This window comes from Grammomys surdaster, unplaced genomic scaffold (assembly GCF_004785775.1).
Source record: "Grammomys surdaster isolate TR1022 unplaced genomic scaffold, NIH_TR_1.0 137, whole genome shotgun sequence".
Classification (NCBI taxonomy): domain Eukaryota; kingdom Metazoa; phylum Chordata; class Mammalia; order Rodentia; family Muridae; genus Grammomys; species Grammomys surdaster.
Window position 1 is genome coordinate 13,857,163 of NW_021604595.1, and position 18,876 is coordinate 13,876,038.

The window sequence follows — 18,876 nt, forward strand, 5'->3', positions numbered from 1 at the left end:
TCTATGTGAATTTATAAAGCTTTGTACCACAGTAAATTCCATAAAATCACAGGTCACCCATCCTAAATCATTTCTACCTATACTGTAAAAGAGAAATAGTTCACCAGCAAGTATCTTTCTCCAGTTCTCAGGGCCTTATGCATGCAGGCAAACACTTAACACTAAGCTACATCCTAAGCTGCACCCTAAGCTACATCCTAGCCCTGTTTTTACTTTTCTATCTTGAAAAAAGGCCCAAGGTGCTCCTGATAATCAGGAGCTTGTTATACTAGGCTCAAGCAAACCTGAAACTGGCAATCCTCCTGTTCTTGCCTCTCAGGTACCAAAGAGTGCACATATGTGCTTCTAGACCCAGCTCATTTTGAAATCTTTACTGTGCATTAAAAAGAGACACAAGGTACCATCACTTGAGGCAACCATGAAGAGTACAAAAGAGGCTCTGACTACAAAGACTAGGCTAGCACCACCAGATCCCGATCCCTAGCCTACGCACGGGCAATGGCTTCGATTTCATCAGAGGCATGCATCCTGGGAAGTACGAAGACCATCTGTCCTCAGCTTTTCCTAAACAGCAGATAAGGTGTGAAGCTATCTTAAAACTTTCCTGTCAAGGCACAACCTCCAATGACTTTGATACATTGTGGGGCACGTGTTTCCTGACAGTAATTCTATAAACAGCCTATGACTATAATGTGTAGCCAGAATCAACCACTGCTTTCAACTTATAATTTACAAATTTTCAGGAGTGTGAAGACCCAAGATGCCTCAAACTGCCTCTCAAATTTCCAGTTATTCAATTCAGCTTTGAATTTATGAAATACCTAGTACTCTCCTCAAAAACCAAAGTTCTGTTGTGTTTCAAATGCTATTTCTCCAGTTCAAATTGCATCTAGCACATAACTGCAATTTAGAAGAACACACCTACCCTTAGGCTTTTTAAGTACCTAAATTTCCACACAGTGTCACTTTGCATGCAAATACTACATCATATGAAATTTCATTATGAGTTAAAATTTGACATGAGTAAAAACATTTAATGAAAATCATATTTTGCAAAAAAGTTCTTATTATTCTATTGCTGTGAAGAGACACTATGACAAGGCAACTCTTATACTAGAAATCCCTTAACTGGAGGCTTCCTTACAGTTTCAGAGAATGAGTCCATCATCATCAGAGCTGGAACATGTTGGCAAGCAAACAGATTATAGTGCCGGAGCAGTAGCTGAGAGCTACATCCTGATACACACACACACACACACACATCCTAGTATGGGCTTTTGAAACATCTAGTGACATACCTCCTCCAACAAGGCCACACCTCCTAATCCTTTACTCCTACCAAACAGTTACAAAGAGCCTATGGGATTTAATCAAGACACCACATAAGTGAAAAGCCAGAGGTACTTTTCAGGAAGCTCCTAACTTTCCTTCACGTTTTCTGTATAAAGTCTGACTAAAGAGTACTTTGCCAGCAAGTTGGGATATAAATCTAGGCCATAGCGTCTGTAACATCTGATTTGGCTGTATAGATTTGCTGTTAAGGAACTAAAAGTATGAGGCACATACATTATGAGAAGACTTGTTAAACTGGGAAGCAAGAAGTCATGGTGTAATATTGTGACATGTCTCAAGAGTAATGACAAGATAAATCCTAAAAACTGCCTAGTAAGAGAGGGAAAGTTCTAGCAAAGGACTCATTCTGCCTAAGGAGCAGCTTTTCCCTCCAACCAAAGGGGCTCACTAAACAAAGTTCTTAGCACACCTCGTCAGAGAATCTGAATGCTGTGCCTCAGTGCTGCAATGCATGCAAGGTATCTGCATCATTCTCCTGAGTTCAGAGGTTCAGTGCCACAGGGCTGATAAGTAATGGCAGGAGCACTCAAGTAAAGGGGCAATGAACACACACACACACACACATACATATATACACACACACACATATACACACACGTCTTCTGCCATTTCAGGTAGCTACCTGAGCCTGCTGACATAAATGTCCCTAGTCTTTTTTTTTTTTTTAAATAGAGGCCTCACTACCAATAATAGACTAAAACTATCTTGCCTTCTCCATATTTCTGACCTATGGTACAAGAGCCCTGGTATTGAGACATTTTTCTTGGCTACCTAACAAAAGACCACGGTAGAAAACCAGTAGATAAATAAGACCAAAAATGATCTGTCAGTTAACATAGCTAGGACCTGAAGATTGACAAAATCAGAATGACCTTTCTCCTACACAGAAACATGAAGGAGTACGTGTGTGAGGGAAGGAAAGACTTCAGACACACTGTTGTTCAAATCCCAGCTGCACCGTTAATTGGTTATGTAGCACTGGCTCATTGTGAATACTTTCAGCTCTAGTTCTCACATATATAAAATAGAACTCGTGTTCTATCAAAGCTTTATCAGGATGTAGTAATAAGGCTCAAAGCTAGGAGAGCAGGTATTCAAAACTGAGAGTGGTGTTAATCACAGACAAGTAGCTGGTGGTGGAGGGAAGCAATGCCTTAGCTCAGTGTCCCATGCACAGCAAGTAATCAGTATACTCTTTCTCAGAATGTGACAGCTGGAAACAAGCTGGAAACAAGCTGAGACCAGAAAAGACAGGACAATAGCTGATGGCAAACTATGGAAAACTCTGCTTTTGTGCTACCCACCAAGGATAGCCATGCCAAACTATGAAGTCAACAGACAGCACGAATCTGAATATCAAAGAAAAGAGCCTGAGAGGCTCAGCCATTCCACCTCAGGGAAGACTGGACACTTAGCCAAGTCAGAATCCAAAACCCCAAACAAACAGATGACTGTGGCTTTGGAGGCCTATGGCCTTTGGTTCAAGGTCCAGCTTCGACACCTCAGCAAAGTAAGCTTCCCTGCAAGCTTCTACTTATGGTCTATTAGGCAGCAAAGTACTTCTTTTCTATTAGGCAGCAAAGTACTTCTTTCTCCGGAATCCCCATCAGAAACTGAATGTGAGGTATGCATAAAGTGTACAGCACGGGTGGAGGTGAGTATATCTGAATTCACTTCCACTACTCTGCCTGTGTTTTAGCATCTAATCTACTCTTCATGAGTCAGATCCTGTCCAACTCAGAGAAAAACTTAAGAGATGACCCAATCAAAAGACACTGGAAGACATCTTTCAGAAGAGATCTGTCAGATTGTTTCCCTCTTGAATATTTAGATTTAATTTCCTCTTGCAAAACTAGACAGAAGAGTACAGTAAGCTACTAATGGAGATATTATGCTTTAATTTTCACTAAATGCAGGCTTCAACTCCTGTATAACATTCCCTGTATGTAAACTGCGAGCCTACTGGGGGGGAAAATGAAGAAAAAGAATAGGAATACCATAGGTTTACCTTCTGTTTGTTCATATATGAGGAATTGTAATATCATTCTCAATCTTAGGGTTGGTCAGCTGATCAGTACTCAGAGACAGTCAATGGAGGTGCAGATTACTGAGTAGCAAAGAAAACATGTAACATGAGATGCAAATTTATATAGAAAATCTCTGTCAAAAACTCTGCAAGTGCTGCCACATTTGATCACAGTTAGCAGATAACTGTCACAGACTGACAGAAGAAAAGCTAGTTTCCCAACTGATGTATATAACTGTTAAAAGCAACACATTAACGAACACTTTTATAAAATTATTATTATAGTTCAAACAGAAGAAGAAATATGATCATAAATGATTTTATCAACATAAGTACATATCTACAAATAAGGATCCCCTCGAGGAAGCTTGAAGGAGCCCCTGCTTCCCCCCTTGCATGGAAGAGTAAGAAATGGATCTGCCTCCCTAACAGCCTTGGACAGGAGCCAATGTGTGTGTTCCATGCAGTGAGATAAACCATAAATGTGTACCCAGGTGGCACAGAAAGCAGAAACAAGCTGAGAGCATGTACATGTGACTTCTCTGGAGTCTCTGTGGCTGTGTACAGTGGGCACTATCTGGTTCATAGGCTCCAGAGAGCATGCAGATTGACTGGCCTGGGCAACAGTTCTCCCAAGAAAGCACATGGACAAGTGAAAGGACACCAAGGACAGGTCTTTTATGAAAGTCTTCTGCCTCAGATGAGCCAGGAGCAAAGAAAGAGGACATAGCAGACCAGAGAAGAATCAGTTAATTCAAGGAAGATGGAGTTGGAAAGAACAAGTCTAGCTTTCTTTGTGTTTTGGAAAAGCCCAGGAAAATGTCTGTTAAACTCCTGGAGGAGTTAACACAGAACCACAGAGTCCCTTTACTGTCCTCCCCCTAATCTTGGCAGGAGTCTCAGTGGTAGGCAGTTCAAATGAGCAGAGAAAGAAAACTCCAAACAGAACAATACAAAATAACTATATGCCACCACAATTTCCCTCCACTGGGTCCATGGGAAATGGTCCTTGGGAGAAGGCATGGAAAAGAGATCAAGTTTCAATCAGGAGAATATTATACCCACTAAGTGAAATTTTAAAAAGACACTGAGGTGGTGAATTGTATTTGATGAACATCTCAGGGGATGCTCAGCATATGGATTACATATACAATATCACCAAATGACAGACAAAAATATTATGGTAAGGAACCAGGAAGATAGACAGACAGATATATCCACAAGGTATTATCTTCCCTGCACTGCAATCAAGCCTGCTAGTGAATGCTGAGGAACAAAGCAGAGGAGGGTAATAAGGAGAACTGAGAGCTGCATTGGTCTAAGGACCATTATGACGCTATTTAAAAATTAGGACCACGTGATACTTAATCTTGATTGTCAACTTGATGAGATTTAGAACCACCATGAAAACAAATCACTGGGCATGTCTGTGAAGTACTACCTAGATTAGGTTAAATAGAAAGGCCTACATCAAATGTGACTGCTACCACCCCACCAACTGTGGTCCCAGAGTGAACGAAAGGAGAAAACTAGTTAAGCAAAAACATTTGTTGTTCTCTGCTTCCTAACTAAAAATACAAGGTGATCATGTTGGTGGACTGTTTCCCTAAAACATTAGCCAAAATAAACCTGTACTTCATAGTGGTATTTTTATCAGGCATTCTGTCACAGTATCAAGACGAGAAACACAGAATCTAAGCTTGGTATGGAGAGAAGCTAAGAGGAGGATTCAGCAAAATGCACACATGAAGACCCACAGACCCAAAGTCCGAGTAGAGTGCTGGGAAGACAGAGTCTGGTGAAATATCAGGACAGAATAAGAGAACTGCTCAATACAAAGTCTTCCAAGGAAGTCTGAACAATACAACATGTCTGACTTCAAATCCCAGCTGTCCCTCTTATTGCCAGGAACATCAAACATGGTGCCACACACAGCTCCCCAGCAACTGGTGCTTAATAAGCCAAGAGTAGTCCCCTAAGTACACAGGGAGCTGGGCTGGTAAGTGTACAACCAGGAACATAAAGAAGCAGAAAGAGCTGAACTATCCAGGCAGAATCATACAATTCACATTACTTAAATACAAGAATTCTGCTAAATGAAAGAAAACAAAAAACAAAAAATAGAAGTAAATCATAAAATGGCCACATTAGTAGGATCTTGCACTGAATTACAAGTCAACTGGCAGATGTGTAAAAGTCTATGCAAATAACTACTGAATTCAATGCAAAGTACGGTCAAGTTACTAATTTACCTCTACATGTATCTTAATATTGTCCAGCACATAAAATTTAAAACAGACATGGTCTTCTGTCATGGGATTCACATACTTATGCAAGAAATGAACACTTAGCTAGGATAAGAGTAGGTAGGTTCAAAATAGAGTTGCTTGTGTCCAACTCTGACCAAAAAAAACAAAATTAATAAAGCTGGAAGGTTTAGGAAGAACAGGATCCTTAAGGCCATATGCTTGGTAACAAGAACTACCTATCACAAGACACTGTCAGAACCACAACCTTATACAACAGTGGGTGTGTAAGGATTTGTTTGCAATAAGTGTCTGCTCAACCATATTACTGATTCTCAAATACCTTTGTAATTAATCTTGTGGCCAATATATTATTTTAAAACATTGATAAAACTTCCATTCACCCACAAAATTCTGTGTATCCCTTAAAGTCACCTCTGTACCTCGAAAAGTCATCTACATGCTCATCCCCTTTAATAAACTTCTAGCATCCAGGCACAAACATTTGCCACTGCAAAGCTTCCTGCTTATTAGCAATAAATATCATTATTCTTCAGCAAGTCTCTGTGACACTAATAACCTATCATTATACAGACATATAATTTTAAATCATAGAGATAAGGGAAAGAATGAGGTATTAGACACGATAATAAAGCCAGGAGGGTGTGACTTACATTACAATATGGGAACAGTCACTCAACACATGACACTTAATCTAAGTGATCCTGAATCAAGTAAAGACTGTGAGAGATGAGTGATTATCCTAAAGAGGCTTTTGTGTACACACATTCTTAAGTGAGAAGGATCTTAATCTATGTGTATACATAACAGATTTCTATAAAACAAATACATGAAAATATCCTAAAACCTCCTAAGGAGCAAAGACAACCTCAAAATATGTAGCAATAAATTCTAAATCAAAACTTTAAAAAGCTGAGGCAAGAACACTCAATTTTATTTATAACAAACTTATTTATAACACTGTTACAGTTTGAATGTAACATGTTCCCCCATAGGCTCATATGTTGGGACAGCTGGTCCACAGATAGTGGTGCTGTTTGGGGCACTGGGGAATCTTTAAGAGGTTAGGACAAGCTGGAGGAAGTAGGTGACTTGAGGGGGTTGGGGGATGACTTACCATGACTATCTAAGACCATTCATTTTTAGGACTCCAGCAATGGTCAGGAGAAAGCAGTTAAATACGATCAGACTCACAGCCAACTAACAGTATGTTGGATTTACCTGGTCAATTTCCACAGGTGAGCCACTTAAGAGCTTAGATTATTTAGTTCATCCAACCACTGATGTTCATTAATCTAATACTACATGCAAAGCTAATTATAAAGTATTGGGGAAGGGTGATAATCAGAGACAGTACCTAGTCTCAAATCTTCAGCCTAACATCCAAGATCAATATTAACTGAATAACCACATAAAGAAGCATGCAACTCTGGCAAGATTACTCTAGTGAATTTTGTGGCTCTCTACAATAAGCAACACCCCTCCCTTGTCTTCACTACCTGTATTTCAGTGTGTGTAGCCTACACCAACATACTCATCCCCCCAACTTTCATGCCTACCCACTGAGAGCAGCTGTATCCACCTTTCCTCTAAAAATCAGGCAGGTGATTCAAACTAAATAATTATAACCCTGTTCCTGACATCATGTTGCCTCAAAGATGGGTATACATGGAAAAAAAAAAAACCGGACTGGCACCCCTTTTCTAGAAGCTCTGTTCCTCTTCTCAGCCTCTAAAAATATGCACCCAAGAAGTATTAGTGGTAAAAGCCAAGACTGGCTGAAACCTGCGAATTAAGTAGACATTGGAGAAGACTTGTTATGAAAAAGAACAAAACTAGCCCTTTGCCAATGTCACTCAAACCAGGAAACAGTAAGGCTCCATCTAGATTCCCAACCCTCATGTCACAGGAATCAACAAAACCACTGCAAAGGTGTGAATCTGCTTGACTCAGATGTCTGTGGTGAGTCCTGTCACTCTCAGTTAAAAAAACACTTCACAATTCTGAGGCACATCAAAGTGGAAGTCAGTTAAAGAAGGTATATTCACATAGTAGCTCTTAAATACAATAAGAAGGAAGAGCATTCAAGGTAGCTGGCCTAGCCCCAGCTCAGGTATAGGACAGAAAGGAGTGAAGTTCAAAAGAACTAGAAAATCACATATGAAAATAATAATGGATGGAACAGGCTGGAGAACTGGCCAGGGACAATAAGGGCTTGCAGTCAGTGCTAGGAGTTCAGACTACATCCTGAAGTGCTGCAGTGTGTCAGACGGAGACAGGATCATAGAGAGCACAGTCCACAGTGTAATGAAAACTATGTATGTAACATACCGCAGACTGACCCTTTAACAAACATTTTACTTCCTAACATCTCAAAGGCACAGAAAAAGATAATGAGAAAACACTACAACTGAGAACTTGAGAACTCTTCTCAGTGGTTCATCACACAAGGGCATCAAAACTCAGGCTGGATAGGCAAGCCCTAGGAGTGTGATGCCACTCCTTTGGCAATCTGTCCAGGAATGTATGAAAAAGCAGGCTGTACAAGCCAGGAGGAGCAAGCCAGTAAACAACACCCCTCCACAGCATCTGCTTCTGCTCCTCCCTCCAGGTTCCTACCCTGTTTGACTTACTGTCCTGGTTTCCTTCTATGTTGAACAGGGATATAGAAGCAAAGGCCAAAAATAATCCCTTTCTTCCCCAAGGTGCTTTCGTCATGGTGTTTCAGCACAGCAATAATCCTAACTAAGATACTCAGGCTATGATATGCCTCCATAAAATTAGAGCACAGTCATGAGGCAAAGTAAACCTTTCCTCTTTATCATTAGATTGTTTCACATATACTGCATGAGTGACAGAAAGATGACACATTTGAATCTTTGTCTCAAAAACTTCAAAAAGAGAGTGTGCTACATGTTAAGTTTTTTCAAATAGCACTACTCCTTAAGTATGCTCCCCCAAGAATGACTATGAAGATAATTTTCCCAATAAAGTTATCATCATTAACTAATCCTAACTCTGTAGTACTGTCTTCCAATATTACTGTAATCCATTTTACAAAAGGCTCTTATTACTCTTAAACATTATTAGTTAATTCAAGCTAACAAATGCACACGCAGAACAAGTTTACCAAGCTAAATTACTTCCATTGTGCTCAGAAAATAAATGTTTTGGCTAATAAGTTATGAAATATTAAATCACATACAAGTATTCACTGCGATGGCAAAGACATCATGCATGACCTCTATGCATGGACTCAGGTTAATCAGAGTCTCCAGCATAATTTCAAAGACATAATATTCTACTGAGAAATCAGTTACTGTAATATCACAGACTTACAGCTAAAGGTCTAGGGCAGTGGGAGATGCTTGTCTTCAACACCCAGGTCCCTGGTTTTGATCCACAGAAGTAGAAATAACGCAGAGCACTAAGTGTCACATACATTAAGGCTGAGGTAGAACTTCTCCAGTAACTGACAAACATGAACAAAGTCAGCACCTCAAAACTCAAGTGTTTTCAGTAAACAACCAACTGATGGGCACAAACAGGAAGTGAAAGCTCTTAGACCTCATTCAAAACAGTCAGTCACAAGTTCAAATTTATCTTTAGAAAAATTACTAAAATGGGATGCTAGTCAACAGACTAACAAAGCTCAAATAAGCGAAAATAAGCCAAATAATAGCTATCACTGTTTATTACAGCTATCTTGATTAGTGCATCATTCTCACATACAGGAAACACAAAACATACTAGCTATCCTTCAGAAGTAGTAAATAAAGAAAAAAGATGATGGTACTCTGTAATAGAAAGCTACCCTTGTCACGGAATCACTGTGTTAATGATGACTCTGGGCAAGAAAGTACGGTTTCTTCCCCAAAAGCAGGAATTATTTGGCTTAAGAAAATAGAATTCTGAACTGGTTGACAATTTCATCATTGTTGCCCACAAGCTAAGGAGCCTAACCACTAAAGAGGACAGATCCCTTTAAGTCTATTTGAAAAGATGCTCTATAGAAATGTGTCAATGAAAATCCCATGAGGATAGCCGGGCAGTGGTGGCACACGCCTTTAATCCCAGCACTTGAGAAGCAGAGGCAGGTGGATTTCTGAGTTCGAGGCCAGCCTGGTCTACACAGTGAGTTCCAGGACAGCCCGGGCTATAAAGGGAAACCCTGTCTCAGGAAAAAAGAAAAAGAAAAAAAAGAAAATCCCATGAGGAAATCTTCCTCTTTCTCCCTCTCCCCCTTCCTCCTTCCCTCCCTGCCCCCCCCCACAGAGGCAACAAACCTTTTCTCTTTGAAATGTAATTAATACCATAAAAGAAAGAAAGAAAGAAAGAAAGAAAGAAAGAAAGAAAGAAAGAAAGAAAGAAAGAGAGAGAGAAAGAAAGAGGAAGGAAGGAAGGAAGGAAGGAAGGAAGGAAGGAAGGAAGGAAGGAAGAAAGAGCGAGCGAGCAAGCATAAAAACACTTCAGAGTTACATTTGCTTACAGGATTTACATGTGGAGGAATTTAACTTTTCAAGTATGAGAGGATCCAATCAAACTAAAATTCAAATGTTTACCATTATAAAAAAAAAAAGTTAATAAGAGATGGGAAGATGGCAAGATGGGTAAAAGAGCCTGCTGTCAAGCCTGGCAACCTAGGATCAAGATTGAACCCTGCATGGTAGAAAGAATGAACCAACTTTCTCAAGTTATCCTCTAACCTCCAGATGCACACCATGGCACTCAACACCACACAGAGACACACACACAACTAGTAAATGCAAACAATTGAGAAAGGGTAGTGAGAGCGCGAGAGCGCGAGCACGATCGATCAAACCAGGCAGTGATGGAGCACACCTCAATCCCAGCACTTGGAAGACAGAGGCAAGTAGATACCTGAGTTCAAGGCCAGTCTAGTTGGTCTACAGAGTGAGTTCCAGGTCAGTCAGGGTACACAGAGAAACACTGTCTTAGAAAAACAAATGAGAGAGAAAGAGAGAGAGAGAGAGAGAGAGAGAGAACACACACACAAGAGAGACAGAGAGAACAAGAGGGAGAGAGGAGGAATCAATTCAATTTCAAATTCTTGAAGCTGGTACAGAAGACCTTATGTATGAAGTATGATAGTAAGCAGCATAGCTAGACAGACCCATCCATCCAAAGTCTCTGCTCTCAAGGCCCTGCTCGAATCTGACTCTTCAGAGCCAAGCCAAACACAACCTCCATCTTAAAGGCTCTAATTCTCAGGGCTCAATGTTTCGCCTCCCTAGCAATGCCCAGTGACAAAGGAACACAACCAGAAAGCAGAAGCAGGTGGACCTCTCAGTTCAGTGTCAGCTTGATCTACAGAGCAAGTACCAAAACAGCCAAGAAAGAAAAGAATAGCATTAACTAATGCGATGTTACATCAATTTGAATAAAGAAAATCAAAACGGCATGAGAATCAAGCAACAAATCCAAAACAAACAGAGTAGACACTAGACTCCTAACAACAATGTGATCTGAAGGCGTTCACAGAGAATGTCATTGGCAGCAACATAATCATCTACTCAATAGCTTCCAAGTTGGTTATTGAAATGGTTATAGGACTTCTTGAATAGTGTTTAATTACTATGATTAATGATAAATTAAACTCTACATTAGATTAGTCAATTCTGTCCATTACTAGTTCGAACTCTAAATCCATAGCCTCTGACAAATTTTACCTAACACTAAGAAGTTATCAATTTCCTAATTTCCTGCTCTTTGACAGAGGTACTGCCCAAACTATTTTAACTCTGCATATTCTATGAGCTGCATTTGATCCCACAAAGATAAGCCATGTAGATACATTGTTGTACACATTACTAATTAACTCCTTTGTAATTAGGCATCTAATTTCACTTTCAAGATGAAAGTAAAATACATAAAAAATGTATTCCCCACTCTTTTATGAGAAGTCAAAATTTATACCAATAGCAACCTATATTTTATTACCTCAAGAGACTCAGCAGTGACTCTGCATTGTTTTAAAACTTGATACACCAAAACAAATGATAAGGCATGGTAAGTTGACTTTAGTCTTATCGTTTAAATTACTCTTTGCTGTGTTTAAGGGCGGGGAATATGAAAGGAATGGTTCATTGCACCATCTTAATATAAAACAAGACTCCAAAACTAACGAGTGTGTTCCAAACACAATAACCAGAATTATCTGAAGTTTCTCTTCGCACAGTCAGTCCTAAGATCAAGGACCAAACCAAGAAACCTTAAGTACTTTAAGAAGATGGTCCGTAATAGCCAAATGCTGAGAAAAAAAAAAAAACCTCTTTTTGCCTTGGGTCTGAAATGATGCCCAGGAAACCCCAAAAGTCCTAAAGGTTCCCTAATTGACACCTAAAGTCGAAACTTAGCTTTTTTATTTTTTATTTTATTGACGCACTACAAAACTGTGCTTTTAACAACAAAAAAAAAAAAGTAGTGCATGGTGTCCCACGCTTGTAATCCCAACACTGGGAAAGCTGCGACCAAGAGCTCAAGAGCAGTCTGGACTACAAAACGAGACCCAGTCTCAAAAATAGAAAAAAAAAAAAAAAAAGGGGGGGGGGGGAGGGACGGAGGGACGGGGGGTAAGGAGGAAAGGAAGAAAAAACAGTAAACAAACAAAAATAGTGTAGCCCCTCAATAGAGATACCGGAAATGGAAATCACAGCTGAATGCAAAGTGCGTAACAACCGGCGACTTGACACCTCTACTCTGCAGCAAGGCCAGCACTCAGTCAGCGTGTGCCGGGGAAACCAAACGCGGGCGTTTCGAAGTCTGCAACGCGACCACACGCTCACTCCGCAGTCACTGAGGTTAGCCTCTGGCTACCGAGACTCTGTGCGCACTGGGCGCCGCCATCTTGACGGGAAGAGGCCCGGGCCCGAGGTCCCTTGCGCCCCTCGCCCAAAGACAAGCCGGTACTCCAGGAAGTCGCCAGCTAGTTACCTCCGCACCTGTGGAGCTGCGTCCTCCAGCCAAGATGACACTTATAAACTCAGACTGCCAATCAGGCCGAGCCAAAGCAAAATCACTCTCGCTGTCGCGCACAGCAGGTCAGGCAACGCCAAAGACAGCCGAGCCCGGCAAGCGCGGGGCTGAGGAGCGCGCCTCGTAACCCAGGCAACCGGGCCTGGGCAGGTGTAGGGGGCGTGGTGTCCGGAGACACAAGGGTCTCGGCCACGCCCCCGGGCAGTTCGGAAGGCTGAGTAGGCAGTGAGCCGCGGTGTTCGAGCCGGTGACTCTCCGCCCGAGGAGCGAGCCTGGGCCTGAACGACTTGGCCTCCTGCCGCTGGGGCTGCCTGTGAGGAACGCGGAGCCTCCAGGACAAGGGCGCCTCCCCTTAGCTGCCCGCCGCCCTGCCTGCGGCGCCACCTCTCGCGCAGGCCGCGAGCCAGGCCGAGCCGCTGCTCCTGCCTTCCAGCGTGCTTTTTGCATCATTTGACATTTTGGGTTCAGTTAAACTTGGAACCTCTACGAAGAAGGACCTGTTTGGTTTTGTTGTTAGTTTTTTGTTTGTTGTTTCCAACATGGCAGCCTCCAGCCGCGCACAAGTTTTAGATCTGTACCGGGCGATGATGAGAGAGAGCAAGCATTTCAGCGCCTACAATTACAGGTGACCCGGGGGGAGGGCCGGGAATCGGGTGCCTAGCTCTGTCTGCGGGGGTTACGGTTCAGGCAGCCACAACCTGTGATGGTGACAGGCTCCACTCCCGTGACACGCACGTGCAACTGCCCACCCACAGATGTGACCCTCATAGCCCGGGAGGGGAGGAGCCAAGGACTTGCCCTTCAAGTCCCTGAGCTGACACCCAAGTAGTGGCTTTAGGACTACTTACTGGTCAGTGTCTTGTTTCTGTGGTACAAAGTGATGGACGCTAAGCAGCGAGTAAGAAGTTAGGACAGGGAAACATGACATACATGAAACTTGCCTTGAGATTACAAGAATGGAAGAAGTCGGTCCAGACCACGTGGCCACAAAGCTGAAGGCTTGCTCTAGGGCCCCCTTTCATTTCACTAGTGTTTTAATCCGCGACGTTGGTTCCAAGTACCAGATGCATTATTAAAAGATGATGGAAAGGGGCTACACATACAAGGGCTGTTAAAGGTAAAAAGGAGTTGCTAAGCTTTAAAAACTGAATTCTTAGCTTATCCTGCCTCACCAAACTGAGATCGTCCCTCTAGATCCTAAAGTCTGGGACCTATAACAAGAGGACAAGAGACAACTCTTCAAAAACACTTAAAGCTCAAGTTCATTTTGTTACACATAAACACAAAAATGTATGTTAATGGAGTACTATGTGTGCACCTCACTTTCATACACTAAAACTCTTGCATTTTTAACTCAACCCGTTTTTTCCATCCTTGGCCTATTCCCCTACTTGCGTATGAGTCCCTTATACTTACTTGCCACGAGGTAGTGGTGCACACCTTTGACCCCAGCACTGGGGATGAAGAGGCAGGCAGAGCTCTGAAATCAAGACCACCGTGGACTACACAGAGAAACCCAGTCTGAAAAAAGCAAAACAACACACACACACACACACACGTACACACAAACAACAACAACAAAACTCTCTACCTTGAATCCTCTACCTTCACAGTTTCTGCTTCTTTGAAACTTCTTACCCAGCATTTTTGTAGAGCCTTTAGGGTTTTTCTGAGATTTGGTGTCTTATTAATTACTTGAATCCTTTGAGATTGAACCATACTCCAAAGAACAAGAAACTGATGAAAGCAGCTCGTTTCCCCCCAGTGGGTTGCTTATTTGCAGTTATTTCATGTGTTTCAATTACTTAAGAAGCTGTTCTGTACATTTTATCATTTCAGACATTATCAACATTATGCCCATAGGTGGCTGACTGCCTGGGCATGGGCTGGGTGTCTTTTCAGTTAACTCCTAAAACAGCCCTGGTTCTAAGTGCACCCTTCTCTAGGGACTGAGCTGCTGGGTCCTATGATAGGCAGGCTATGCACTACTTTAGTCTGTAGACAGATGCACCAATCCTGTCCAGCAGTCATTCATATTTTAGAAACCTACTGAGAAAATATGGTTGTCAATATCAACTGAGAACAGTACATGGGTTGGACAAGTGAGCTCATACCCAGTGAACATATGGTTGAACAAAACATACTTTTATGTGATGGCACTGTGTTAGGAGAAAAAGGAGCATAAACACTAAAGCTCCTGGAGGGAGTTTCTGTAAATACCTGTTATTAGTATTGATGGAAGACAGGAGACATGGAAGTAAATACTTGTAGAGTTCCTTACAGTCTAGAAGATGTCTGTCTCAAGAATCAAAAATGGTCTGAATAAGCCGGGCGGTGGTGGCGCACGCCTTTAATCCCAGCACTCGGGAGGCAGAGGCAGGCGGATTTCTGAGTTCGAGGCCAGCCTGGTCTACAGAGTGAGTTCCAGGACAGCCCGGGCTATACAGAGAAACCCTGTCTCGAAAAACCAAAAAAAAAAATGGTCTGAATAAACAGATAAAGCAGAGGTTCACACTGGGGACACATCTGGAAACAAGTTATATGAAAATAGGTAGCAGCCCTCACAGAGTATGTAACATTGGAGTTACCAGGCCTCCCAGATTCAGTTTTTTTGATGGTAAAACTAATTCACTGGACTAGATAGCCTCTTAAGGGCCCTTTCATTCTAAACTTACACCTGGAAGTGACTTAAGAGCCAATACACCTAAAGTTTTCCAAGACCGTAGGAGTAAACAGAGAATCCTAGGCTGTGCCCAACAGAACATTGAGACTGAGCTTCGACACAAGCAACTATATGCTGATAGGCACTCAGAGAGTGGTCTGTGCCTCACACTGATGGATTCTTCACAGAAATCTGGTGGTCACTTTTTCCAGATATCATGTATCTAAATCCTTAGACCCCTGTCACCATTATGTCCCATGAAAATAAAACTAGCTTTGTATAAAATAAGTCTGCCTCTACAATACCCCATAGAATTCAAATATAGCCCTGTCCCTCCTTTCTCAATCCAACACAGTCATTCACTAAGAGTCCCCATTGATCACTTCTTTCTAGCACTGTGTTCTGTTCTGTAGGTATGTTAGCACATTTAGTTTTGATAACTTTGTAATGTACTATTTTTCATGAACCAATCAAAACTAGGCACTAGAGAAACTAACTGCAACAGAGGGTAGAAAAGACCACACACACCAGGACTTATAGTCTCTGCTGTGGAACCTAGATTTTGTTCTTAGGTAACAGGCTGCCAAGCCACCCATTTGTGGTTTCAAGTCGTCAAGTGACAACCAGTTCTGAGAATTAGGTAAAGTCCTTTGGGCAGCAAGATAAAAGAATCTGAAGCTAGAAGTAAAGATATCAGAGGGAGTTGCTTGTAATGGTGCAGAGGATAACTTAGAGGACAGAAGAAAACAGACTTGATAAGTAGGTAGAGGGTTAAGACTCTGATGATTTGGATGCTGTCTTAGTCACTATTGTATTGCTGTGAAGAGACACCATGACTAAGGCTACTCTTATAAAAGAAAGCATTGAATTGGGACTTGCTTACAGTTTCAAAAGTTTAGTCCTTTGTCAGCATGACAAGCAGCATGACAGCATGCAGGCAGACATGGTGCTGGAGAAGTAGCTGAGAGTTCTACATCCTGTTCTGCAGGAAGTAGGAAGAGACAGAGACTGAGCCTGGCTCTTAAAGACCTAAGACACACAAGGCCTCCAACAAAGCCACTCCTCCTGATCCTTCTAATCTTTTCAGAAAGTTTTACTCCCTGATGGCTAAGTATCCAGATCTATGAGCCTATGGAGGCCTTTCTTACTCAAACCACCATAGGTACCAAATTAAGGGGGGAACCAAAGGGAGTCTAGAGTGCAGGTGAGGTTAAACCCAAGGCCCAGGGAAGGAGAGACAAGGGAACCCTTCCATTAACTGACTGAAACAGTAAAGAAAGAGCTAATCTGGAGAGATTTTTCTCTCACATTGGGTATGCCCCCCAAATGAGCCCAGGGCACCCTGTAGAAGCAAGAAATCACAGTCTGCACCAGCAGGATCCACAGCACTGGAACAGCCTGAACCGCCATGGCCATGCAGCCCTGGGGGAGCCCCCAGCATGCTCTGTCCTGCACTTTCTTATTTTTAACATTTAAAATGGTAGACTTCAATAAATATAATCAGCTTGAGGAGAAGCTGACCCAGATACATAAAGTAAGAAACAAGTGGCCATCTAGAGTTTCTATAGTGCATCCATTTTGCAGAATATTTATTAAGGTTGTTTAATAGACAGCTTTTCACTTGTCATTTTGGGAAGACCTTACTGTGACAATAATACTTTGGTCTGATAACAAACAGCAGCCACAGTGATCATTCTGGATCTTCACGTTGGATAGATTCTATTTCTTCTTAGGTTTCCTTATGAATTGCCAAGATAACCGTTCATAGTTCTACATGTGTGGTGGCCCCTGATACATGAGAAAATCTGAGGATATACTTCCTTTAAAATGTATGAAATTATAGAAGGTTGAGAGGGTAGCCTTGCTGATCTCAAGCTTCTGAGGCAGTGCGCTTAGGATTGACTCTTTTGTCAGGGAATCTTATTAATGAACCATGTGTCTTCACTACTGGCACAGGTCCATGGGCTGACACCATCTCTATGCCCATTGTGATCCCTACCCCCTGAGTTTTATTACACCCAGGAAAATGTCAGATATAGTAGTGCACACCTGTAATCCACACACTAGTGGGCAGAGGGGGTTCCCTAAAGTACACTAGCTAGCAAATCTGGCCAGTTGGTGGGCTCCAGGTTCAGTGAGAGAGGCTATTCAAAAAATGAGGGAGAGGACTGAAGAAGACCCTGTAACATCAGCCTCTGGCCTGCATTTATACACACTCAAAAACTGGTAAAGAAGATGACAGCCTCGATGCCAAAAAGTCTTCCCTCATAGAACAAACTGAGGAATTTCTAATAGTTACTTCTCTCTCTCTCTCTTTCTCTCTCTCTCTCTCTCTCTCTCTCTCTCTCTCTCTCTCTCTCCCTCCTTCCCTCCCTCTCCCTCTGTGTGTGTGTCTGTGTCTGTATGTTTGTGTGTGTGTGTTTGTGTCTGTGTGTGTGTTGTGTTGTGTTGTGTTGTGTGTGTAACTGCATAGAGCCTGGGAGTAGATAGAATTCAATCATAAGATGGCCCTGTCATGAAAAGATTGTGGTATGGTTGTGCATAAATAAGGACTATTTCAGAAACTGGCAAATCCAACAGGAAACATGTACCTGAGTGGTGAACTACAGTGTGCAGTGGTTTTCAGGGAACTCTTCTAATGATGATTTGGCTGCTACTTGTAGCACTGCTGTAAAAATATGCTTAAATAACAGTGAGACTCTGATTTCAACCCTCTGGGCACAACTCAGCTCCAGTTGGATCTTAATTGTACCATGTCTTACTTAGAAGCTAATGTAGCCTGCAGTGCCCTTCATTTCTGTAAAGGTATCTTCAGTCCTCCAAGGACCAGTTTGGATTTCTTGTCAGACCATTGCCTCCTGCTACCCAGCAGGTACTGATGAGTGGGAAACTCCATCCCTCTGGTCTTTTTCATCTCTTCCCACTTGACTGAGTTCGAGCTCCCAGAGCCTACCTGCCCAACCACCATCAGGTCAGTGAGTGTCCTGTTCATTGTGTGTTCTGGCTGCTGTTGGCCTTCCTTCTCTGGGTGCCAAGGACCAGACTCCACCTCCACATATGACAAGCTCACATTCCACCCTGGGTTACAGTCCTCACCTTTTGTGTGTTCTTAAGAGTGTTAGGGATACTTTCCCTTCAGTTTAAAAGAGAAAACCCTTCTTCCTTCACATTAAGCCTTGAAATAATGTTTTTAAGATGTATGTAAATCATGACCTACTGGAGAAGATTCCCTTTTTAAGCAGCCAATTAAGGATTTTTACTCTGAAATACTGAGCAAATTATACATCTTAGTGAAAACAACCTTACTATTGGAAAATGTACAGAAGCAAAGTTTTTAGAAGAAAATGATTGCTTTATTCGATTTATTAAAGTTCCTTGCAGATTTTGCTTTAATATTCTGAGTTCATACAGCTGAGTTCATGCATAGCCTGTGGCACTTCCTTAGGAAGAATGCTCATGCTGGTCCTTTCTGTGGTACCCCACAGAAAACTGGAAGCAATTCATGTGTGCTTAAAGACGATTCCTGAAACTTGGGAAAGTTAATTATTATCACTAACTGTGGCTAGAGATTC

The 18,876-nt window shown here is 42.0% G+C and overlaps 2 protein-coding genes across 7 annotated transcripts in view; one reads left to right on the forward strand and one right to left on the reverse strand.

Annotated features, from left to right (window-relative positions):
• Fars2 (phenylalanyl-tRNA synthetase 2, mitochondrial) overlaps positions 1–12,689 on the reverse strand; it is a 446,630-nt gene extending 433,941 nt beyond the window's left edge. For 3 of the 6 annotated variants that reach the window (XM_028763283.1, XM_028763288.1, XM_028763281.1), the window contains exon 1: positions 12,305–12,499. The gene's annotated coding sequence lies outside the window, so the exon portion shown is untranslated. Of the gene's footprint in view, positions 1–12,304; positions 12,500–12,608 lie in introns of those variants that run through there. The other 3 variants (XM_028763284.1, XM_028763282.1, XM_028763287.1) reach the window with 3 other exon arrangements.
• Positions 12,690–13,029: 340 nt separating this feature from the next.
• The window catches only part of Lyrm4 (LYR motif containing 4), a 131,952-nt gene continuing 126,105 nt past the window's right edge, over positions 13,030–18,876 (forward strand). The window contains exon 1 of the mRNA XM_028763230.1: positions 13,030–13,267. Coding sequence (XP_028619063.1) covers positions 13,182–13,267 — 86 coding nt within the window. The 5' untranslated portion in view covers positions 13,030–13,181. The remainder of the gene's footprint in view (positions 13,268–18,876) is intronic.